This window comes from Trichomonas vaginalis, chromosome VI (assembly GCF_026262505.1).
Source record: "Trichomonas vaginalis G3 chromosome VI, whole genome shotgun sequence".
Lineage (NCBI taxonomy): Eukaryota > Parabasalia > Trichomonadida > Trichomonadidae > Trichomonas > Trichomonas vaginalis.
In genome coordinates, this window is record NC_067208.1 from 8829485 (window position 1) to 8853001 (window position 23517).

The 23517-nt window shown below is 33.0% G+C and overlaps 14 protein-coding genes and 4 pseudogenes across 18 annotated transcripts, besides 3 other annotated features; 12 read left to right on the top strand and 6 right to left on the bottom strand.

Moving 5' to 3' along the window:
- Positions 1-11688: part of a mobile genetic element that runs on past the window's edge.
- Positions 502-2069, top strand: TVAGG3_0831140 (uncharacterized protein; the record flags this gene model as incomplete). Its single annotated transcript, XM_051248480.1, has 1 exon — positions 502-2069. A coding segment is annotated over one exon (1568 nt), but the record flags the coding sequence as incomplete, so codon positions are not given.
- TVAGG3_0831150 (uncharacterized protein) lies at positions 2727-3200 on the bottom strand (the record flags this gene model as incomplete). Its single annotated transcript, XM_051248481.1, has 1 exon — positions 2727-3200. One exon carries the CDS (start codon positions 3198-3200, stop codon positions 2727-2729), a length of 474 nt encoding a protein of 157 aa, XP_051083956.1.
- Positions 4632-5661, top strand: TVAGG3_0831160 (annotated as a pseudogene). The gene has a single exon. A coding segment is annotated over exon 1 (1030 nt).
- On the top strand, positions 5753-6796 carry TVAGG3_0831170 (annotated as a pseudogene). Its single transcript has one exon. A coding segment is annotated over exon 1 (1044 nt).
- TVAGG3_0831180 (uncharacterized protein) lies at positions 7282-7999 on the bottom strand (the record flags this gene model as incomplete). Its single annotated transcript, XM_051248482.1, has 1 exon — positions 7282-7999. A coding segment is annotated over one exon (718 nt), but the record flags the coding sequence as incomplete, so codon positions are not given.
- On the bottom strand, positions 8022-8282 carry TVAGG3_0831190 (uncharacterized protein; the record flags this gene model as incomplete). The annotated part of the gene is made up of 1 exon (XM_051248483.1): positions 8022-8282. The coding sequence occupies one exon, from the start codon at positions 8280-8282 to the stop codon at positions 8022-8024; it is 261 nt and encodes an 86-aa protein (XP_051083958.1).
- Positions 8328-8762, top strand: TVAGG3_0831200 (uncharacterized protein; the record flags this gene model as incomplete). Its single annotated transcript, XM_051248484.1, has 1 exon — positions 8328-8762. One exon carries the CDS (start codon positions 8328-8330, stop codon positions 8760-8762), a length of 435 nt encoding a protein of 144 aa, XP_051083959.1.
- TVAGG3_0831210 (uncharacterized protein) lies at positions 9764-10360 on the top strand (the record flags this gene model as incomplete). The annotated part of the gene is made up of 1 exon (XM_051248485.1): positions 9764-10360. The coding sequence occupies one exon, from the start codon at positions 9764-9766 to the stop codon at positions 10358-10360; it is 597 nt and encodes a 198-aa protein (XP_051083960.1).
- Positions 10487-10860, top strand: TVAGG3_0831220 (annotated as a pseudogene). The gene has a single exon. A coding segment is annotated over exon 1 (374 nt).
- On the top strand, positions 10908-11144 carry TVAGG3_0831230 (uncharacterized protein; the record flags this gene model as incomplete). Its single annotated transcript, XM_051248486.1, has 1 exon — positions 10908-11144. One exon carries the CDS (start codon positions 10908-10910, stop codon positions 11142-11144), a length of 237 nt encoding a protein of 78 aa, XP_051083961.1.
- A 2612-nt stretch (positions 11689-14300) lies between the features above and the next one.
- Positions 14301-16997: a mobile genetic element.
- Positions 14802-15236, bottom strand: TVAGG3_0831250 (uncharacterized protein; the record flags this gene model as incomplete). The annotated part of the gene is made up of 1 exon (XM_001289428.2): positions 14802-15236. The coding sequence occupies one exon, from the start codon at positions 15234-15236 to the stop codon at positions 14802-14804; it is 435 nt and encodes a 144-aa protein (XP_001289429.2).
- TVAGG3_0831260 (MULE transposase domain-containing protein) lies at positions 15527-16475 on the bottom strand (the record flags this gene model as incomplete). Its single annotated transcript, XM_051248487.1, has 1 exon — positions 15527-16475. A coding segment is annotated over one exon (949 nt), but the record flags the coding sequence as incomplete, so codon positions are not given.
- A 1069-nt stretch (positions 16998-18066) lies between the features above and the next one.
- TVAGG3_0831270 (uncharacterized protein) lies at positions 18067-18374 on the top strand (the record flags this gene model as incomplete). Its single annotated transcript, XM_051248488.1, has 1 exon — positions 18067-18374. A coding segment is annotated over one exon (308 nt), but the record flags the coding sequence as incomplete, so codon positions are not given.
- Positions 18375-18447: 73 nt separating this feature from the next.
- Positions 18448-18690, top strand: TVAGG3_0831280 (serine threonine-protein phosphatase family; the record flags this gene model as incomplete). Its single annotated transcript, XM_051248489.1, has 1 exon — positions 18448-18690. The coding sequence occupies one exon, from the start codon at positions 18448-18450 to the stop codon at positions 18688-18690; it is 243 nt and encodes an 80-aa protein (XP_051083964.1).
- Positions 18691-18769: 79 nt separating this feature from the next.
- Positions 18770-19541, bottom strand: TVAGG3_0831290 (uncharacterized protein; the record flags this gene model as incomplete). The annotated part of the gene is made up of 1 exon (XM_051248490.1): positions 18770-19541. A coding segment is annotated over one exon (772 nt), but the record flags the coding sequence as incomplete, so codon positions are not given.
- Positions 19542-20081: 540 nt separating this feature from the next.
- Positions 20082-23517: part of a mobile genetic element that runs on past the window's edge.
- On the top strand, positions 22293-22694 carry TVAGG3_0831310 (uncharacterized protein; the record flags this gene model as incomplete). The annotated part of the gene is made up of 1 exon (XM_051248491.1): positions 22293-22694. The coding sequence occupies one exon, from the start codon at positions 22293-22295 to the stop codon at positions 22692-22694; it is 402 nt and encodes a 133-aa protein (XP_051083966.1).
- On the top strand, positions 22714-22869 carry TVAGG3_0831320 (uncharacterized protein; the record flags this gene model as incomplete). Its single annotated transcript, XM_051248492.1, has 1 exon — positions 22714-22869. One exon carries the CDS (start codon positions 22714-22716, stop codon positions 22867-22869), a length of 156 nt encoding a protein of 51 aa, XP_051083967.1.
- TVAGG3_0831330 lies at positions 22889-23517 on the top strand (annotated as a pseudogene). Its single transcript has one exon. A coding segment is annotated over exon 1 (629 nt).

Here is a 23517-nt window from a genome sequence, read left to right on the forward strand (position 1 = left end):
GGTTAATTAACTTCTCTTAAAAATGATGACAACATGACATTTTGACAACAGTCCCGGAAATTTGATGCAGTCCAAAAATAAAGTTAGTTTTAAAATTATTTTTATTTTTTTATTCCTATATAAATGACAGCAACAAACAACAACAGCAACTATATTGTTTCTGATGAAAAAGTTATTGATTCATTAGCTGAGGAATTAGTTGTGGCAGAAACTAAAACCCTCAACGAAAGAATTGGTGAAAACAAGATTGATTTACATAACTACCTCAAACACGATGAAGGAAGAGGAAGGAAAACTGGTATGGCTTTATTAGTAAATAAAATTTCAAATTTAACGATTATAGATGTTGATATCAATAAATCATACAATGATGAACTTAAAGAAACAGTTAGAAAAGATATTTTATCAAAACTTTCGGATAAAGATGTTATCGTTAAAACCGCTTCAGGAGGTCTTCACATTTATTGCAACACTAATTTCTTCTATTCAGTTTCGAACAGAATGATTAAATGTTATTCCTGCAATGATTATGATATCGATATCATGACTTCTATTGATGATTCAAAGCGTTCTTTAGTAGTTATGGCTGATTCAAGAGTTCGCAAGAATGCAACAGAACCAATAAAAACATACTCATTCATTCGTGGAAGTTACGATTCAATATTAACCAGAACAGTGAATGATATATTAAATGATTTGAATATTAAGGTAAGAGTTGAACAGAAGAACGAAGAAATAAAGACTATCATGAATGAAAACAAAGATGTAAACATTGACGATAAACTTGCCCAGAGCATAGTTGATGGCATCAGTGATTTTGAAGTACATAATGACGGTGGAAACATGAATTTAGAAAAAGAAGTAACATTATTCACACTGTTTCAAGCAATTAATTTGTTACCGGATCATTTGATTAATGAAGCATACGATAACGTTTATAACTTCTGCAGTTTAACAGAAAATGCTAAAAGTAATTTTGAAAAAGCACGTAGTAGATATGCACATTTAATGACTTCTCCATTTGTTTTGGTGAAGATTCTAAAACTATATCAAAAAGAATATTATGATGAATACGTTTTACCTTTATTACGTAAGCCAAAAATAACATTTGATATAAAACTTGATGATTCATTCTTGATAACAGATATTAGACGCAAGGCTGAAAATCATCAGTATAAAAACAGTTCTGAAGTAATTGAGGATTTATCACGTGTAATCCGTTTTGTAGATTGTGGAAACAAATACTTCATTCAGAAAGATTACAACATACACGACAAAATGAATCAAATATCATTCGTTCTTCAATCAAACATGAAAGAGTCACTCAAAATGATTAAATTATTTAAAGAAGAAGGTAAAACCATAACAGCATGGGACGTACTATTAAATCAATTATCCTCATTAACCGTTAAGGGTGTTTGCTTTAAATCTGATTCCCCAGATGTTTTCTCAACGTTTCAGGGTTATAAATACAACATTCTTGAAAAGCCTGATTACTCAAAAATTGAAATGTTTATGAATTTCATTAAAGAAGCCATTTGTGATAATAACGATGAAGTGTATAAATACCTTCTCGGCTGGATTGCATCAATGATTCAACATCCTGGAATCAAGAATGAAACAGCAATTATTTTGAAAGGACTTCAGGAAACAGGTAAAAACAGATTTACAGACATTATTTCTGAACTTCTCGCCGGTTATTCAATCAAAAACATTACTGAAATAAGTGAGCTAACGGGTAATTTCAATTCAGTAGTTGAGAATAAAATGTTTCTTGTACTTAATGAACTCAAGAATGTAGGTGAAGATAGACTCGCAAACTTCAACGCTTTGAAATCAATTATTACGGATAATCAAATAAGAATTACTGAAAAGAATCAACCCAGAAGAACAGCACAGAACGTTGCAAACTTCATTTTCGTAACTAACAACGTCTACCCTGTCAAAATTGAAGTTGGAGACAGAAGATACGTAGTTTTAAGAGTTAATGGTAAATTCAAGGGTCAATTTGATTATTTCAAGAATTTGATGAATTCATGCACAAAGGAATTTTATGATAACCTTTTAACATATTTTATGCAATATGACCTTTCATCATTTAACGTACGAATCATACCGATGACTGAAGCCAAACAAGATTTAATAGAATTATCAACAAATCCTTTAGATGAATGGATAAATACACATTATGATGAATTGTGTGCAGGTATGACGTGTAAAAATGCTCTATGCTGCAAACCATCAGACATGAAAGACAAAAACTTTCAAATGAGCATTAAAGATAAATGTGAAAGGAAACAGAGAAGAATAGATGGTAAACAAACATGGTGTTATGTTTTGAAAGAAGAAATGAAAGGATTATATAAACAGGTTGAACCAAACGATAATGAGGATTCATTTACTGACGATGAAATACCTGTAAATGATGCAGTATAAAGTATGATTGGAATTTATTTTTGCTTTCCATCTTTGCTGTTGTCTAAATGTCATGTTGTCACACTTTTTAAAAGAAGTTAATTAACCTGGTGACACATGGTGACGTAGTGACACCATCAGTTCTTCAAAAATATTTCATAAATGCTGCATTCTCTCCTAAAAATATTTTTGCATTCAACCCATGCTGTTGTCTAAATGTCATGCTGTCATCATTTTTAAAAGAAGTTAATTAACCAGGTGACACATGGTGACGTGGTGACACCTTCAGTTCTTCAAAAATATATTTTTGCTTAAATAGCTTCAGGGTCTATTTCTTCAACCATTTCACTTCCTTCGTCAATGTCAATAGAAGCTTCTTCAACCTTTGGTAAGAATTTCTGTATAACATCTTTGTTCGTTATTGTCTTCAGAGATGAAGGATAATATTTCACATTTGTTTCACCTTTCTTATATTCTTTCTGTTCGGAAAGATTTAAAGCAATACTGAAGAAGTCAATATTAGAGTTCTTTATAACAGTATAATGAGTATCTTTGACATTCACGAAGAAACTCTTTTGTTTCAAAACTACTGCTAACTCTTGTGAAGTATAACGTTTGCGGTCAATGACGATAACTAATGGTCTGACATACTGACCAAACTTAGATTCTTTCACAAACTTCTTGTTAAAGATAACATTAACATTTGAAGCATTATTGAACTCATTCTTGATGGCAGTAGCGAGAGCATTGTATGAAAAGAACTTGCAATCTTGCATGTGTTTCATTAAAATAAAAATATTAAATTATTTTGAAAAATAACTTTAAAAAATCTAATCTAATTTTTTCAAAAAATATTTTTTATTTCCTACTAAAGATGTATCGGAAGTTGTCTAAGTTAGAACACTCGGAAATAAAACAACTTCTTACAGAGGCTAACATAGATGTTGCAAAGCATTACGCAACAAACAAAAAAGCACTCGCTGACATCCTCAATGACTATAATGGTGCTATAAGTTATGATAGAATTCATGAGTTCATAAAGCCGCAACGCGGCGAGGACGAAGTCCATGCAAGAGCATTTCCTTTAAATGACGTTGCTATTGACTTATATCATAGACGTTCAGTACCTCATGAAGTAAGAAGAGAAATGTTTGACATAACAAATGCAAACGTTGGTGAAACAAGAAGAAGAGACGACACACTGAAACAACAGAGAAGAGAGATGTTTAAAAGTGCTATAGAACAAGTTCGCAAAGCTAACGATGTCATTCGTTCCATTGACGACAAACCAAAAGAAGGTGAGAGATGGTTAAAGAAAGATGAAGAGAATAGGAAGAGAAATGTGAAGTCAGGCAATAGACTCATTGACTTTAACATCGAAGCTTTAGATGAACCAAACAGAGACTACTTACACAAACATTTCGGTAAGGTTTTCATGAGACTCTTAGAGAAAATTAAAATAAACTCACAACAGAGATGGATGGTATGTTATAAACTTGGTGGAAAGTATGAATGTTCTACGTTAAACCTCAATAATATTGGAACATTACTATCAGCTCTTGAAGGAGAACTTTATATCAGAGATAGAAGCAAATGCTGCAGGTATTGTTGAAATGCACTATGACTTCTTCTTGACAAACATAAAGAATCTTACTGAAATAAAGATGTATGATTTAACAGAATATGAAGGCTTAACGATGTCAGATGTAAAGAAAGGCAAACCAAAAAAGAGACCATATAGAGATGAAAGCACACTGACAAATGACCAGAAAGCCATTTTGGAAGCTCTTAAGCAAACAGGAAACCCAGCACTTATAGAAAGCTTTTGGAAAGATAATGGTGAAAAGAAGTTTTATAAGAAGAGAAGCGGTCAGTTCTGGAAGTATCTTTGCACATTACCTATAAATCTTGAACGCTACCAAATCTTCAATGAATGAACAAAAGAACTGCAGCACTTATGACAGAAGACAATTGTTTCGTTTATGCTTGCATTCAGGCTGGAGTAAATGAAGAAACTATTGACCACATGAGAGAAGTCATTCGTGTTAGAGACTTTCCTCAAAGTAAAGTACAAGAAATTTCTGACGCAACAGGTATAGCATTTAATGTTACCATTGGTTATTCAATGACTCAAGACATAATGAAATAAAGAGATACATACCAAAAGAATGTAAACTGTTCGAACTATTGACTTACTTCTTGTTGAAGACCACTACATGCTAAATGAAAGATTACCAATGACAACATATTTCATTCGCAACTATATAGAAATTCTCAAAGCTTGTGGTGGAATGAACATTGAGAAACAGATGAAGATTTATACAAAGAGAGAAGATAAATATGTAGTTCGTTATGATAGAACAACACCGTTATGGGATGTTATGAAAACATTGTGGGAGTGCAAATATTTCGAACCTATTTCTTATGGAGAACTTTTCACATATACGACTGACTTATATAAACAGAACCTTGCACCATTTAAAGATTGTCATATGCTCCAAAGTATTGTGTACAACTGAAGAAGAAAGCCGAGTCAAAAGAAGTAAATAAAAATAAGTGCAAGTTCATTCCTGAGCACGTTTTCTTTGCTGACTTTGAGTGTAGCACAGACGGCTTTCATAAAGCTTTTAACATCTGTTATGACAGTGAAGATGGTTCAGTGAGTGAAAGCATTTGGGGTCAGAACTGTGCAACAGAATTTTTGGAACGACTTCCTGACAAGAGTTTAATATATTTCCATAACCTCAGTTATGATATAAACTTCATCTTAAGACACATGACAGAAGTGAAAGGAACTCCCATCATTAAAGGTTCACGAACAATGCAAATAACTGGCTTATATAAAGGAAGGGCAATTATTATAAAAGACTCTTACAGTGTTATAAATAAGAAGCTTAAACTATTTCCTGCTATGTTTAACTTACAAACAGGACCGAAAGAAGTATTTCCATACAACTACTACAGCAGTGTTTTGTTAGCAAATGACAACAGAACTGGTGTCATTTCTGAAGCATGTAAGTTTATCCGGGATGCAGATACATTCATGAAAAACATAGATTCCATCAAAGGTTGCAGAATAGATGAAAACCACTTCGACTTAGAAAAGTATAGCACATTTTATTGCAAACAAGATGTAAGAATTTTAAGAGAAGGTTTTGTTAAGTTCCGCAATGACATATTGAAAGAATTTGATTTAAACGTTTATGACTACGTTAGTATTTGTTCAATTGCTAACAAATTATTTGAGAACAGAGTGTACTTCCAGAATGGAAATTTATATGACCTCTCAAATAAACCAAGAGAATTTATTTCACGCTGTATTCAAGGTGGAAGATGTATGCTGTCAGATAACATGAAACAAAAGAGCAAAAAGAAACTCATTGCTGATTCGACGCTGTTTCATTATATCCATCAGCTATAGCAAGACTTTATACTTTAGAAGGTATTCCAAAGGTATGAAGAAAGAAATGTTAAGCACAGAGTATCTCATGAGACATTTATTCGATGACGACCAAAAGGAACCCATTGGTGAAAAGTTTATATCTGGCTTCTTTGTTCTCATTAAGATAACAGAGATTGGAATACATAGACACTTTCCTTTAATAGTTTGTGGCCCTGAACTAAATCCAGAACTTAACGTTCCCAGAAGTTCAAACACTTGCTGTTTAATGTATGTTGACCATATAACATTACAAGACCTCATAAAATATCAAGGTGTCAAATGTGAAGTGTTGCAAGGATACTATTACGATGGAAACAGAGATATTAGAATAAGAGATGAAGTAAAGAAGTTGTTTGAGTTAAGGTTAAAGTATAAGAAAGAAGGAAATCCTTTGCAAGAAAATATAAAGCTCATTCTGAACAGTATTTATGGCAAAACTATTCTATCTCCTATTGAGTCAAAAATAACCATAGTAAATGACAAAGATGCTATAAGATATGCCATCAGAAACTACAACCATATAGTGAAGTTCGAAGGTTTGGATGGTTCAGATAAAACTATTTTCAAGCTAACGAAAAGCATTTGCAGACACTTTAACTTCTGTCCACTTGGTGTTAATATTCTGTCAATGTCGAAGAGAATAATGTGTAAAGTATTCTGTACTGCTGAAGATATGGGAATGGACATCTTTTATAGCGATACGGACAGTATGCATCTCTACAATGAAGATATCCCTTGTTTAGCTGAAGAGTTTGAGAAACGTTATGGAAGAGTTCTCATTGGTAAAAACCTTGGTCAATTTCATAGCGACTTTGCAGAAATAACAACTGGAAAACAAAGTTTAGCATACAAGTCAATATTTTGTGGAAAGAAGACTTACATAGACTTACTCACGAATGATTTAAATGAAGTTGCATTTCACTGCAGAATGAAAGGCGTGAAGCAAGATGTTATTGCTTTAACCGCTAATGAAATGTTTCCTGACTCTGTTCAGTGTTTCTATGATGAAGATAAAGGTTTAATGGTTCCGCAAGGAACATATGACAAAGACTCTGAGTTCAGTTTAATGAAACTTTACAAAGCACTTTATGACGGTCAAGAGATTGGATTTGACTTATGTAAGTCTTCTAGTCCTTGCTTTGCTGAAAGTTTAACTTCTCAATAACGACTAAAACAAGCTTTATTCGTAAGTTGAAGTTCTGAGGTCATTTATTTTTGTCAGCAGTGAGACCATTCATGATAAAAATAAGCCGCTAGCGGCAAGGGCGAAGCCCATGTGGTCATTTACAATACTGCGATGGTAGAGTTTAAGAGTTGTGCTTCAATGTAGAGACAGTCCTTATGGTCTGGAGGTAAGAACACTGGGCAGTTATGGTCATGAGTGGAGAACATGTCTATCCAAAACTCACGATTGAAGCCAGTTAATTTATAGTATTTAGGGTTAGGAAGTGGTGAAGTTCTTGTATGACCAATGAACTCATTTTCAACTCCCTTACTTAAGTTTGAATATAATATAGCTTGCTTTCTATCCCAAATGCCAGGTGTTACAATCTTTGAAAATTCATTTTTCCTCGGAAGCATTGCATCATAATTGAAAACATTCTTGAAATCATCACTTGGTTCAGAGATTTGAAATCTTATACGTAATGGATTTTCTTTCTCTTTAGCGACTTCATTGAATGGTGAGAATACAACAAACTGACAGTCATGTGTTCCATCTTCATTTTCATTAAATTCATAATGAAAGTCTATAAGTTGTGGCTGACTACCTTCTTCTTTCAGTTGTGCAAGAAACTCACGTAAAGGCTGTAAAGTTTGTACTTCAATGTTAAACTTTTTCTCGAACATTTCATTAAATGAAATCATACATTGCAACAATGTTGTATCGTCTTTAAAGTATTTGTATATGTGAATGTTTTGGGCGCTTAAAGACTGTTCGTCATTTTCTATCTCGACTTGAAGTATAAAGTCAACCTTTCTGAAAGCACGTGTTATATACATAGATGTTATGCCAATGTACTTCTCTTCATTTATGTTCACAATCCAGTCTGTTGGAAACTTAAACGTTACTCTGTTCCCCTTTATTTTGACGTCAGGGTTTTCACTACTGAACGCAACAGATAAAGGTATTTGTCTATACATTTAGTTCGATAAAAATAACCATTTACTCTTTCTTTGCTTCAGCTTCTTTAGCTTTTGCTTCAGCTTCTTCTCTAGCTTTCTTCGCCAGCAAACGTGGGTTCTTTTGTCTTCCAGCAGCTAATGCAGCAAGTTGTTTTTCACTAAGTTTTCTCTTTGGTCTCTCTGGCTTTTGTTCTTGTTTTTGTTCCTTCAGTTCGGATAAAATTTGCTCACGAATTTCTTTCTTCAATGCTTCAACATCTATGACCCCTTGGGTCTTGTCCGTAGGGCTTGTCTGAGTCATTTGACTGCGGATAAAAAACAAAATTAAAACTTTAACCGATGTAAAATGAGCTTGTCAAAATCAGAGCGAGAGTCTATTATATTAAATGACGCAAGAGGAATACAACATCCTTTCTATTACGTAAGTCAGAGTAAAGATGGTAAAATATACGTAAGAAAAAGAAAGGTTCCATTAGCGAATGCAGAAAGCGACAACATTAAGGTGTATGGCAAGGGTGAAGTCCACGAAGCCCATATAAAACCTTCTGTTCAAACTGAGCCACCAAAAGAACAAGAAGAAAAGAAGCCAGATGTACTTTCAATAACGAACCAAGAGCTTATTGCAAAGTTCGTGAATTTCATTGAAAAACAAACCGAGTCAAAGAACCCTGACCCGCCAGTGAAAGAAGTTGAGACAAAAGAGAATGTACAGTTCATTGAAAATGTCAAGAAACAACTTCCACCACGAATGCCAAGAAGAAGAGTGAGAATAATGAAGTAAATAGATATTTTTATCTGAAGTAAATACATGCAGAACGAACAGCTAAACGAATTTACTCCAGCAGAGCATATTCATCAGATTCGCTCATATTTCGATATCATAGACAATGCAGTTCAAATTGGTGACACTAATAGAAAATATTCTGACGCAAAGATTCCATCACAACCTGGAACTGCTAAAGATAACACATGGGTAACATTCAATCTCTCACCTCCTGGTGAAAATATGTTGGACCTTTACAATACATTCATTACGTATAAAATGGAAGGTCAATTTATTGTAGATAAAGAAATTGGTTCAGGTTCCAATAAAACAAACCCACCAGGATTTTGGATTGGTTTCGATGACGCTTTCTATGCAGTTGCTGGATATCAAATCCTTGCAAATGGTCGTTGTATATTCTCAAGACAACGCAAGAGAAGAAGCATATATAACTTCAAACTCACAAACTACCGAACAAATAAAGAAAGTAGATGTTTTCTCAAAGACTCGACATGAAGATGTATGGAGTCATTCGGGAACATGCAGAACAGGACAAATTGTTAGTGGTCCAATTACAGCAGGAAAATCATTTGATTTTAAGCTTCGTTTAAGAATTCCTGTTAGAAGATTCCTTCCATTAGAAGCTATTCGATTTATTCCAGCTTTTGAGGAAACATTCAGCTTAAAGTAAAGTTCAGTAGCGACGCCTTACAATGCACATCTATATCTGTAAATGATATCATTGCTTTCAATCCAACTCTTAAAGTTGCATTTGCTTCAGATTCAAATCCACCGACAAATAAATTTGTTCCATGGAATGAACCATTCACTATGATAACGAAGGCAGTAGAAGTAGTGGAACAGTTACTATTACAACTGTAACCCAGCAACTATTTCGAACAAAGATGGATTTTAATGAATGTTTCATTCATCCAAAGTCATTCTCTTTAGACCCTAACATTTATACAGAACTTGTAGAACATTATACAAACGAGGCTTTATGTTTTCCTGTTAAAGTTATGGATTGGATTCCTATGGACGGTTCATTCTCAAAGAATACAGATAGTTCAAGTGCAACATTTACAGCAGCTTATACGCCTATTAATGTTAAAAGTATTTGGGCACTATTTAGAAAGAAAGACAACTATTATGTTAATTTTGAGAACCCTAAGTTTAAATATCTTCAGCTTTCCATGGGAGCTTATGGAAATATGCCTGCAGAACCTGAAAAATCATATGGACCTGTATTTTATGAAATGGTTGCGAACGCCTGCAATACAAACAATGATATGATAGGATTTAATGAAGATGTTATGAGGTCATTGGTGGATGATGGTAGTGTGGAACATAAATGGGATAGCTATGACAACACACATTTCTTATGTGGTTTTCCAACAGAAGTGGACTTTTGCTTCCAGCAAGGTCAAACATCTACTGCTCCAATAACATACAAATTGTCTGTTAAAGGACCTATTGAACTAGCAACTGAAAATGTACCAAAGCCACTTATTGGATTTATGAGGGATTGTTGCTTTGCCATTCAGGTGCGTGCTAATGGCATCCCCATAATAAGATTAGATGACTATAACTTAGCTACGGACGACAGTGAGGAATAAAGGATGAACGTTTATTTTTAAAGCTTATAAATGAGTTCTTCATCAAGCTCTCGTGAACCTTCACCATCTATGAAACAAACTTTACCAAACGATTATGGAGCAGCTATTGAATATTTCTTACGAGCTGCACAATGGCAAAGAGCAGTCTCACCAAGGTTAGGTGTTCCACCAGCTCCTGTCAAAAATAGCATTTGGTCAAGTCCTTATATAAGATATGGTCTCCCACTAGGTTTGCTAGCTACAGCAGGAGCAGTTATGATGTTGAAAAGAAATAAAGCAAATGTTGTAAATAATACTGAAGTAGCTGAAGTTAAACAAACTCCGACACCTTCGCCAAACCAACGTCAAAACCAACCCCTTCACAAGCAAAACCTTCAATGACTCCTGAACCTATGGAAGTACAAACTCCTGTTCAAAAGTCAACTCCTAAACCGACTCCAACATTTAAACCAGAACCTACTCCTCAAATAAATCGTAAAACTCCTGCGTTTCCTTACTGAAAAATAACGTTATTTTTATTTTATATTAAAATTTTTATTTGATTGAAATGACAAATAAAGTCACTGAAGCAATGAAACAAAAGTTTTTGGTAGAATACATTAAATCAGGAACTATTCCAGAAGGTTTTTACATTCATACTATGAAGGATGGTAGAGTTCAGTTTAGAAAGATAAAGCAACCATTAGATAAAGAAGGAATTTTGAGAAAGATTAAACTTCATGAGGACAACATTGCTGAACTTAAGAAGAAGTTAGAAGAGTTGGATAAAGGAAGAGAGTTATAAAGCAATGAATTCAACAGGGTGAAAAAACAGGTGAAAAAGAGGTGAGATCTCACCACTTCACCTAAATTTATTTTTGTGCTATGTTTTCATACGTGTGAGGGTGGTGATATCATTTATTTTTAAGTTTATTTTTTTATTTTACTGAAAATTTTTATTTGGATGTAAATGACAGAACAAAAGCAACTCATTCGAATTCCACAGTATAACAAACATACATTTAAACATTTATTCTTCCTTCCTGAGCATAACATGTTCTTTCAAATACATCCGAGACCAGTTGACTTTTCATTGACTGTGTATAAAGATAGAAATAGTTATATCATTAAACCATATGATGACGAAGGTAAGTTATGTAAATTGTACGTTAAGAAGTTAGAGAAAGTTTATGGCTTCAAGTATGACTACAATAGGGTTAACACTGATGATGAAGATATTGAGGAAAATTTATGAGAACATTAGTGAAGTCGTTAGTGAGAACGATAGTGAGAACGTTTATTTTTTACATTAGTGAGTTCGTTAGTGAAGTGGTTGGCGGCTTTGTAAAGTGTCAAATTCACAAGTATTGGGTAAGGTGGAACGCAGTGCCGCCGTACCCAAGACTTGTATACTAACTTATTCTAACTAAAACCGTAAGTCAAAGTGTCTGTCAAACCGTCAGTCATATTCTCAGTCATACTGTAGTTCATACTATCACCCAAACTGTTGTTCATACTGTCACTCAAACTCTAAGTCATATTGTCAGTCAAACTGTGAGTCATATTCTCTCTCAAACCTTGAGTTATACTGACAACCAAACCCTCATTCAAAATGTCACTCAAACTGTCAGTTATATTCCTAGACACATTCAAACTTTCAGGCATATTGTCAGCCAGATACTCAGTTATAGAGTCACCTTTTTGTCATTAATGAATTCAGTTATAGATTCAAACATACATTCGGTCCAATATTGGATCATGCAGTTAATTCTACATTTTTTTAACTTGTAAGTCATTATTTATGAAAATATTTAAAATAGTGTAATTGCACAATGATGTGCAGTATTATCTTTAATATTAATATTGTAATATGATATTAGATTTTATCATATGAGATATTAATATTGATTTATGGATCACTGCACAATGATGTGCAGTATTATCTTTAATATTAATATTGTAATATGCAATGTTATATTCTAATTTGAATGTTCCTTTTTAACCTCATGATTTCTTCTTACTGATCTGCCTTTTTATGCAGCATTTTGTATTTAATCTCTCTTATCCTTTAGATTCTCTATGCTTTCCATCTTTCTAAACCAGATTCCATTGTTAATTCTTAAATTAACACAAATCTTAAATTTCATATTAGTCATTGATCTGAAGTTATTGAAACATCTGACGTCTTTAGATTATCTTATCTAATATTAAAATGATTGATCTATTTACATTTTTAAAATAGTCCTAAAAAGTCTCAATATTTATAAAAGCATAATAAAATTAAATTTTTTAATATCATTTTGTAAATTATTCGTTTACTTTATGGCATAGTCTTGAAAAAGTATCAAAAAACATTATCTTAATGGTCTCTAAAGAGGTTAAGTAGCATACACACAGATATGCTAATGTGGTAAAAAGAGATTTATTGCAAAAAGTCCAAAATAGTATATTTATTATCAAGATTCGCGTGGAAACGTACGAGTTTGGGACGAATAACTAACATTCTTAAACATTTAGTAATACTCTGATAAGTACAAGTCCTTAGATGCGACATATGGCTTCTTTTGTTCTAACTTACCAAATTCAAGAATTCAAGTTGGCAGTAACTCTGTACTAAACATACTCTAAGAGCTTGTCATTATTCCGTGTATGACAAATCATACTTTAATGTTTTATTCGTTGAATAAAGAATGCTTGATTTTGAAATCGAATGTTTTTGCTTAAATAGTTCCAGATTCTTGAACTAGGGACGGAATTAGAGGACACGTCTTTGCTGGTTAGTCGCGTGCTTGATGACAATATGCTACAATTATAATAAACGTACAAAAGGGACGAAAATTGAGAGCTTGTAACTTTCAACCCAAATTTTGGATTTTTTATGAAATTGGGAATTTTCGAAATTTAGTTGATTCTTCACATTCTGGTTGTTGTACTTTTATGGAAAGTTATTAACTTTTCTTGAAAAATTTGACGAGGGAAGTAGATTTCTGAAGTTTACATTTATTTTAGGAAGAGAAAGTTTTTGATCTTTCTCAATCTGCTAGTGATGTTTGAGAACTTTTTTATGGAACATCAAGTTCTCCAGAACCCATCACTGGTAAGAATGTTCAAGCAACATCAACAAATAATGAATGTTTCATATATGAAAGCATATTCATCACTATTACAACTAATAGTGCCATTTCTTTTTCTAAATATAACAATAAGTTTCTTAACTCAGATTGTTCATTTAATAACTGCAGCAGTAATACAAATGGTGGATCTATCTACTTTAATTGTGTTAGTTCCATTGTCCAATACCGAACATGTGGCTACAAATCAAAAACAAACTCTGAAGGACATCATTCATATGTTCAATTAGTTGATAAATCAAATAATAAAAATTATCTTTATGAAAGTTCTTTTTATGAATGCGGAAATTTAGAAAAATCTTATACAAATTATCTTTATTATGGAAATATTGAAGTTAAATCAATCAACACAAGTTTCTGTAAAGCAGAGTATGACTCAGGAATATTTCTAGGTAATCCAGCAAGTCTAAGTAACGTAACATATTCATCATTTTGTAACACAACATCAACTTATTTAATTTTAGAATTAGCTAATGGTAACTATAATTTTAATTTTTGTAATGTTTTGAATAATGAACACAAAGAATCTAATGAGGAAACATTCTGGGCAGATGGATCAACTGTTCATATTGAAAACTGTTCATTTCTTGGAAACACAGGACCAGGTGTAGAATTTATACAAGAATATTCTGTTTCAATTACAGTTAAAGATTCTTTCTGTGACAGGATAATAGATAAAACAAATAGAGCAGTTACAACAAATAATGTTCAAAATACATCTTGTATTCATCATCTTTCTCACTTTTCATCATATCTGTGTGAAGCAGAGTTTCCTATTTTAGATTTAGTGATAAAGAAAAATATTATCACAAAATATGAAATTGTTTATCGGCAAACCCAAATTTTAGCTAAAAGTGACAGGGGAAAAAAACGTTTAGTATTAAAAAAAGACCGATGAGAGCTTCGTTCGAAATATAGAGGGAACTGAGAATGCGCAACCATTCTCAGGGAATATTGTATGCTATTCCCGTTCCCTCTGTATGGAAAATTGAGGTTTTCAAAGGGAGTTAAAATAATATCAAATTTATACTAATTTACTTCAAAATACAAAAGTATTTGACAGCTAAAATTAGTTACTTTAGCAAGCCTATCAATACCCTTTTACGATTATTGTTACTTTTTCGAAATAAAAGTAAAAACAAATTTATACTAATTTACTTCAAAATACAAAAGTATTTGACAGCTAAAATTAGTTACTTTAGCAAGCCTATTAATACCCTTTTACGATTATTGCTACTTTTTCGAAATAAAATAAATTTATTATCAAAAACCTTTTTTTTCTTAGTAAAAATAAAAATGTTATTTTATATCAAGTTTTTATTCATAAATTTTTATAATGTTGTATAAATTCGAAGGTGGAAATCTGTAATAATTTTATCTTGAAAAGACTTGGCATTCTCAACAATGAATTGAGGGGTATTGCATCCAAATTCTGTAATTTGCGTGAGAATACTAAGCTTGATTTCCATTGGGATACTTAATTTCGAAAAATACTGGGTCATTCGTTTTTGAACCTTTGCTGCCTTGACAACTTTATCAAGTAGGTCATCTAAACCCAATTGAAGCGTATTTAAGTTTGCTGATGAGTTAACTATTAACGATTTAATTTTATCAGTGAGCATTATACATTTTTCTGTATCCAGTCTGATTGTAGACTTTTTTGGCTTTTTTTCAGATGGCAACGGATTTGGAATTTTGTCTCTGAGCCTTATATCTTGAGAAATTCTGTAATAAAATGAAGGAACGATAAAATCGATTAATTTCATCACAAATCGATCAAATCTCATGAAAATTGTTCCGCCAAAGTAGTAATATTTAATTTTTTTGTTAATCGATTCTGAAATGTTATTTGTGAGAGCTAAATTTTCATCTCTTTCAGCGGCTGTCCATCTTTCTTGGTTTGATATCCATTGATTTTGTATGTATTTTGAAAATTCTGGGAATTTTTCGGCTATTTCCAGAATTTTTTTGAACGTTGGTTCAATCCATTCTTTCTTGCCATTTCTGCCGTATGCAAGATAGTTCATTTTTGTATCTAATATCAATTTGTCTGAACTCTCAAATGCATAATCTTTCAAATTTTTTCTGAACGCCCTCATTACATGAACTGCACACCAATGAAGGATAACTTCTGGAAAAGAGTTGATAATCGCATTTTCGATTTCTTGTGCACAATCTGACATAAAATATTTTGGTTTTACTTTTGCCCAGTTAAAAAATGCCTTGAGACAGAATGCAATATTTTCTGAAGTGTTTGGATAAACGACAAATTGAAAAATTGGGAATGCATGTGTATTTGGAAATTTGGCTGATATCATGTAAAACAACATTTTAAATTCAAGTAATGAATGGGTTGCATCAATAAAATGCTCTTTCACAATTTTGATTATGTCCAGAAATTTGAAAGAAGCATAATAAAAGATTAATTTCTTTGGTTTGTTGTAATTATCGACATCGAAATAAATTAAATCTTTTGGTGACTCTTGTTCTTTGATACCCTTAAATAATTGAGTTGACTTGAATTGATTATCATCGTACTTTTGAATACCTTTGATCTTTTTATTTCCTTTTTCCTGAATTGTTTTCATTTGATCTGAAGATGCATTCAAAAAAGATGGCCTGTTAAGTGGATCATCCAGATCAAGTTTTTTGTCGCATTCAATTTGAGCCATTTTCGGATCACCCCCCTGTTTTATAAAATTAATAAGTACCCGACGATAGCATTGTGATAATGTGTGGTATTTCTTTGTCTCATCTTTGATTTGATTGTGATTATGTGTTCCATTATATTCTGTTAGGATATATTCTTCATCATCCTTTAGAAATGAGATACATGCTTCACATTTATCTGCACTGCACCTGAATTTTAATTTTGTTCCCCCTAAATTTGGATTTTTTTTTAATTGATATGGACAACCTGCATGGCATTCGTTATCAATGACAGCTTTCATAGCATCTATATAAGATAGCCTTTCTTTAAGTTCGCATGGTGCATCGATATGCATCAAAAAAATGAAATGAAATTTCAATATCAAAAAAAGCACAAAATTTGAAAAAATTCACAAATCTCGGTTTCTGAAAGAAAATGGCCTCTTAAACTTTGTGCATATATTCATCTATAAGACACATTGTATCCATATATTATTTAGCCAACACAACTTATCTGGTATCGAGAAAATTCAAAAAAAGCACAAAATTTGAAATAATTCACAAATCTCGGTTTCTGAAAGAAAATGGCCTCTTAAACTTTGTGCATATATTCATCTATAAGACACATTGTATCCATATATTATTTAGCCAACACAACTTATCTGGTATCGAGAAAATTCAAAAAAAGCACAAAATTTGAAAATTGCTCGGTTCTACATTCAAAATAAATTTCATTAATTTTTACGTACATATTAAGGTACTTATCTTCTACATATATAATCTTCATTAGATATATACATGATAAATAAAATTCATAAAACATTAAAAATCAAAAAATTAGATGAACCTTGGCAATTAAACTTTATTAAATAATAGTTAAAAAAAAAAAGGTATTGGGGCTTCCAGGCACTTCGTGCCCTCTAGCCCCGAAGATGTTTTGTCACTTTTCTGTCACTTTTCAGGAAAAAAACATTTTTATTGTATATAAAATGAATTTTACAAAACCACCATTACCCTTCTTTGGAAATAAGAGTAGATGTAAAGATATTCTATTGAGAGAACTTAAGAAACTACCGAATGGTCTAACATTTGTAGATTTGTTCGGTGGAAGTTTCTATATATCTCATTTGTGCCATACTGTATTTCCTGACTCAAAGATTATATGCAATGACTTCGACAACTATATGAACCGTCTCAAACATATACAAGACACAAACAAAATATTGAAAGAGTTAAAAGAAAAGATACCTATAGGTAAGATGGAACGTATACCATTAGATAAGAAAAATACTGTCAGAGAGGTTTTGAAAAAAGCAGAATATATAGACTGGGATAGTATATCTTCTAGACTATTGTATAGTGGTTCTATAAGAGTTCATGACATTGAAACACTTATGTCAAACGTTTTATATCTTAACTATACAAAGGTTTTCAAAGAGAACATAGAAAATATACTGAGGGTATAGAGTTTTGTGAGATGTCATTGGACAGAGTTGTATGAAAAATATAAAAACAAGGAAAATGTTTTCTTTATAGTAGACCCACCGTTCTATAACACATATGATTTTCAATACCAAGTAGACTGGACTTTGAGAGACTCTTTAGAAACTTTAGACGTTTTACATAACCATCCATGCTTTTACTTTACATCCGATAAAAGTGGTTTGGAAAGTGTCATGAGATGGTTAGAGGACATACATGAGTATGAGTTTAGATACGATAAGATAGAATATGAGAGAGGTCCTATAAACCGGAAAAAGTGTCACAACAAAGAAATTTTATTGGTAAGTAAATGTGGTTTGAAATAGGACTACTTGTTTTAGGTTTTTTCCATTGTGTCATTTACTTATTTGACGTGGCAGAAAGATATAGAGAATATGAAGATGAACCAATGCCTGCAAATGTCCAGTATATGTACTCGTAAGAGATATTTTTATCTAATATTAAATGGACGCACAGAACTTAGCGAATGCACAGCAACCTGGACAACCAAACCCAGAGAATATTCCAAATGAAGTTAGAATACAAACTGCAATGGCAAACTATGGTCAAGTGCCAACAGATGTACAAATGCAAACTGCCATGTCAAATGACGCTGCGTTAGGTTTGCCACCATGGTATGCAAATATGAGATGGAAAGAGTTTTATACAAACCCTGAAGTGGGATATAAACAACTCTATGCAGATGACGCGAACACAGGAGTTGACCCAGAGTATGTTTTCTACCAGAGGAGAAATAGAATGTATGAGCTCCAGTTAAAAAATGCTATGGAACTCAGAAGGAAACGTAAGAGACTAGGCGGACATTAGATTTTTACATATAGTAAAATGGGTTTCTTTGGAAGAATAGGAAACTTCTTTCGAAATGTTGGAAGAGGTATATGGAATGGAATAAAAACCGTAGGAAGAGGAATTTGGAACGGAGTCAAAAATATTGGCAAAAGAGTAGGTCAGTTCGTTGGTATTATACCTAAAGACCCTGAACCAGAAGAACAAGCTCCTGTTATACAACAGCCTGAACCTGCACCACAGTCTAGTTGGCAACCAAATCCAACACCTCAACCGTATTAAAATTATATTTTTACCGTTCGATAGTAGTTGTATATGAAACTAAGTTCTAAGTAAAACGCATGGTATAATGGAACTATTCTCTTTCTTCCATCTGTTGTAAACCATACTTGAAAGTCTGAAATACTTCCACTCGGTGGTTCATATAGCTTTGTAGGTTTTTCGTAAAAGTCATTTGCCAAGCATAAAAAAGAGTTTTGGGCGCCAGAAAATGAAGCATGAACTATAATAGCATCTGAGTCGAAAACATTTTCATATGTTCCATTAGGGTTTTCGACTTCATAAAAGTTCGGGTGTACTGGATATTCTGCAGGCTGATTTAACATCCTTAGAAATCTATACCATGCCAAGTTGTTATATTTTGTAGAAATATAAACGTTTTCTCCAAGGTCTTCTATTCTATTGATTTTAACAGTTGCATTTTTCCTGTCATATATAATATCGAGATGGTACTCTCCTTCGTCAATGTTGTACTGTTTTGCATATTCGAGATAGATATCGTTTATTTTTTCTTGAAAAGCTTGAAGAGTTGTTTCTAAGTTTACAAACAAACTAACTTGTAAAAGTTTTCCCTGTTCAAATTTCTCATACGTACGTTTTTCTTTGTTATAGTATCGAATTTCAAAACCGACCGTAAATGGGAAACCATGTATGGCTTCTGAAATGAACTTCATTCTACGAAAGCCAACAGCTTTTGTGACGGATGGGTCTCTTAACCATCTCAATGGGTAGTCAAAACGATAGCCTTCATGCTTTACGGTCTCTGTCTCAAACTTTTGACCGACATTAGTAAAAAGTTCATCTAATGGTTTAGTTGTAGCAACTCTTGAATTTTCTTTTTCTATTGAAAGCATATTTTATCTAGAATAAAAATGTCGAAAGAAACAGCGTCTATGAGAGAAATAAAACACAACCGACAACTCATTTTGCAAGCTCTAAATAAGAACACAACAAACTTTTCAAACTATTCTAAGATATCTGAGTCATTGAAAGAAGGAAACTTAAAACTGACATTAAACCCAATGACAGATGAGTTTCTATTTCAAGACAATAAGAACCATACTGTCTGTGTAAATCCAACAAAAGGAACTTTAAACGAGAAACCTATAGATGAACTTCTTTTGAAGGCAGATGTTGACAACAAAGCTGACAAAGAATATGTCATTGAAAAAGTTCAAGAAGAACATGACAGAGCAGATGCAACATATGCAACAAAAGCAGATGTTGAAAAGAAAGCTGACAAAGAGTATGTCATTGAAAAAGTTCAAGAAGAACATGACAGAGCAGATGCAACATATGCAACAAAAGAACATACTCATCCTGAACTAGCAGACAAAACATATGTTGACAATAAAATGTCAAGTGAAGTGACAAGAGCTGAAAACGAATATTCTAAAAAGACTCATACACATACCATTGCAAATATTACAAACTTACAAGAAACCTTAAACAGGAAAAGTGACGTTGGACATACACATACCATTGCAAATATTACAAACTTACAAGAAACCTTAAACAGGAAAAGTGACGTTGGACATACACATACATCTTCTGAAATAACAGACTTAAACGTTAGCCTTGAAAAGAAAGCAGATAAAACATATGTCAATGAAATATACCAAAGTTTAGTTGGAACAAAAAATATTGAAACTATGGTTGGTGACTTTTCTGTCTATGAAGAAAACAAATATTTTAGATGGGAGTTTGTACACTCCTTAAAAAATGGTATACGGTATAAACTCATTCCGAAAAATAACAATGAAATGTATGTAAGCTATATAGAGAATGATGGTACACAAGTTAAAGTTCCATTAGACACAACAACTGCTACTTAAACTTATATGGAGACGAACAAAAGAAATATTTAAGAGTTTATGAAATGGCAGATATGACATTGCCTGACCCAGCTCCAGCACCATATTATTATGACTATGGAGATGACGTTAGAACACCACATGTAGATGAACAAAAGCTAACATTATATTAGATTTTTATAGATATAAAAGATATAATGCAATAGAAAAAACGAGAATAGTATACTATTATGAAGATGACAGAAATAAATATTATAGTCAAGACTTTACCTACCCTGAAAACATAAGATTATATTATAAAAAATATTCTAACACAAACCAGAAGAAACCTGAAATAGTTGCACTATATTTTAAGTTCAAAAGAGACAATCCTATAATATCTCATATGTTTGATTTAATGAACCCAGTAGGTTCTATTTATACATCTATGGAAGCAAGAGGTCCTCAAGTAATGTTTGGTGTTGGTGCATGGGAACAAATAGTCGACAGGTTTTTGTATTGTGCAAACTCTTCAAAGGAAACAAGTGGAAGTAAAACGATTTCAGGTGAAAATTTACCTGCACACAGTCACTACATAGATTTAAGTACATCTGAAGCAGGTTGGCATAAGCATAGATATTGGGATTGGTCAGGAATGACAAAAGGTAAAGGATATGATGTTAAAGACGACGTTAAGTTTGCTATAAATTGTTACTGGAGTGACACTCAGGGAGAAGGAAACCATACACATTTCGTTTCAGGGTATACGCAAACAACGGGACAAAGTAAAGACTACATGCCACCTTACATGACAGTTTACGCATGGTATAGAAATGCTTAGTCGGCATTTTCAACTTCTTTAGCATATTCGTCAGGAGTTGTCTTATATTTGTTAGGAACTGTCTTTGAAAGTATACCACCTTGAACTTTGACAAGTTTGAAACGAGGTCTGACAATAGTAGTTTTATCTTCTGCTTGCAGTCTGTACATTTTGCCATGTTTGCCTAAAACTTCATAATATTCTCTTGTATACTTTCTTCTATTTTTACGAACACGAATGTGAGTACCTGTCGAGTTCCCATTGTTGTCATAGTCAATAGTATTTTCATATGGGTCGCGTTTAGGTATTTCTATTTTTACTTTGTCACCTTTCTGAAGTTTGAAGCCTGGCATTCTTTCTTGTTTGTCTCTTTTGACTAAACTATTAAATATATAGTCTTTCTCTAAGTCGGGGTTGTTTTTCATTTCTTCGGGGGAGTGGTTTCCCAAACCTTTTTGTTTACGGCTATTGTAAATATTTAAAACTTGTCTCATCTTTGCCATGGAGAAGTGTCTATATTTGTCGTCATATGACATTTCATCTACCTCACCACCTTGTGGTTGGTTTAAGTCTCTTAAGATTTTTATACAACTGTCAATGACACCAAGAGCAGAATGGTTTTGGTCGACAATGAAATATTGGTTTACATTTTTTGAACGCAGATAGTTTTTAATATCGTCTGATTTGAAAGAACTTTCATAGTCAGATGTCAGTTTTGTTGGATGGTATTTGTCAACGAATATTGTCAAAGCAGTTTTCACATCTAAAATATTTTTGGACCATAATGGTATGGCTTCACAGTATCTTGTGTTTTGACCAACAAATATTAGCCAGTATGGTGGTCCATCTTCTCTATACCTCGGAATGTTTTCCAAGATATCCATAAACCAAGCATTTGGTGTTGAACTAAAGATTTTTACCATGAGTGCTTTCTTTGTTGCCTTAGAAACATACGGGTCCTTGTTTGAATTCGTCATTTTTAACCATAAGAAATGGGTTTATTTGGCGCATTAGCAGGAGTCGCATCTAGATTTTTACCCGCAGTGGGAACACTAGCCAGAGGTGCATTTGGAATTGGAAGGAAGATTTTGAGTACATTAGGTATACTTAAAGAGAAAGCACAACCTATTATACAAACTGTACAGAAAGGTTGGGAGGTAGCACGAGATGCAGCAAATCTTATTCCAAATCCTGAAACAAGAGGAAAAGTTCAAGGATGGATGGACAATGTAGGAAGACAAGCAGGAAACTACTATAACAAAGCAAATGACTACTATAACCAAGCAGGGCACTATATGGACCAAGGTGAAAGATTCTTTAACAGAGGATATAACCATGCACAACAGTGGGTAAACAACAACCAACCTCAACCGCCTCAAACGTGGGGAATGTAAAATTTTTTACTGAGATGAAATGAACAATACAGCATTGAGACAAATGGGTTCAAGATGGATTTGTCGGCTTCCAGCAGTTACACCACCACGTGTTTGTCAAGTTCTTCCTATACCTCAGGAAGTTTTAGACCGACTTAAAAAACAACAACAACCAGTTGAAAACAAACCAAACTAAAATTTTTTACTGAGATGAAATGACCGAAGAAGTTGAAACGGTAGATTTGACACCACAAACAAAAAGTTCAGAACCATTGTCAAAACCTGTCAAAGAACTTACAGATGAAGAGAAAAATTCAATAATAGAAAGTGCCAGGTCTGGAAATACAAACTCTAACTACAAAGTCACTTTTCATAAAAATGGAACGGCTAGTATCTCAAAAAAGAAACAGACTCTCACAAATAAAATATTGAAGTCTGAAGGAGCTTTCGAGACAACAGATGGAAAAGTTTACTTCACTGACCAACAGTTCATTATAGAACATCTCATTGACTTAGAGTCGAAATATTCTAAACTTTACAACAAACACAAAAAGTTGAAAGGGAAACAAAAACAAATGGCATATGATATTTATGAAGATGTTGACGACACAACTGTTCCTGCAAGTGAAGTAAAGTCAGATGAACCGAAAAGTGACGAAAAACCAATAGAAGAAGAGAAACCAAAAACTGAAGATAAACCAAAACCAAAGTTTAGTTTCAATACTAAACCAAGTCAACCTTCATTAGCTGGTATGGGTTGGCGTCAAAGACTTTTGGCAGCCGGTGGTTACGTAAAGTAAAGGAAAAAACATTTTTTTATTTTTATAAAAATGCCCCCGTATAG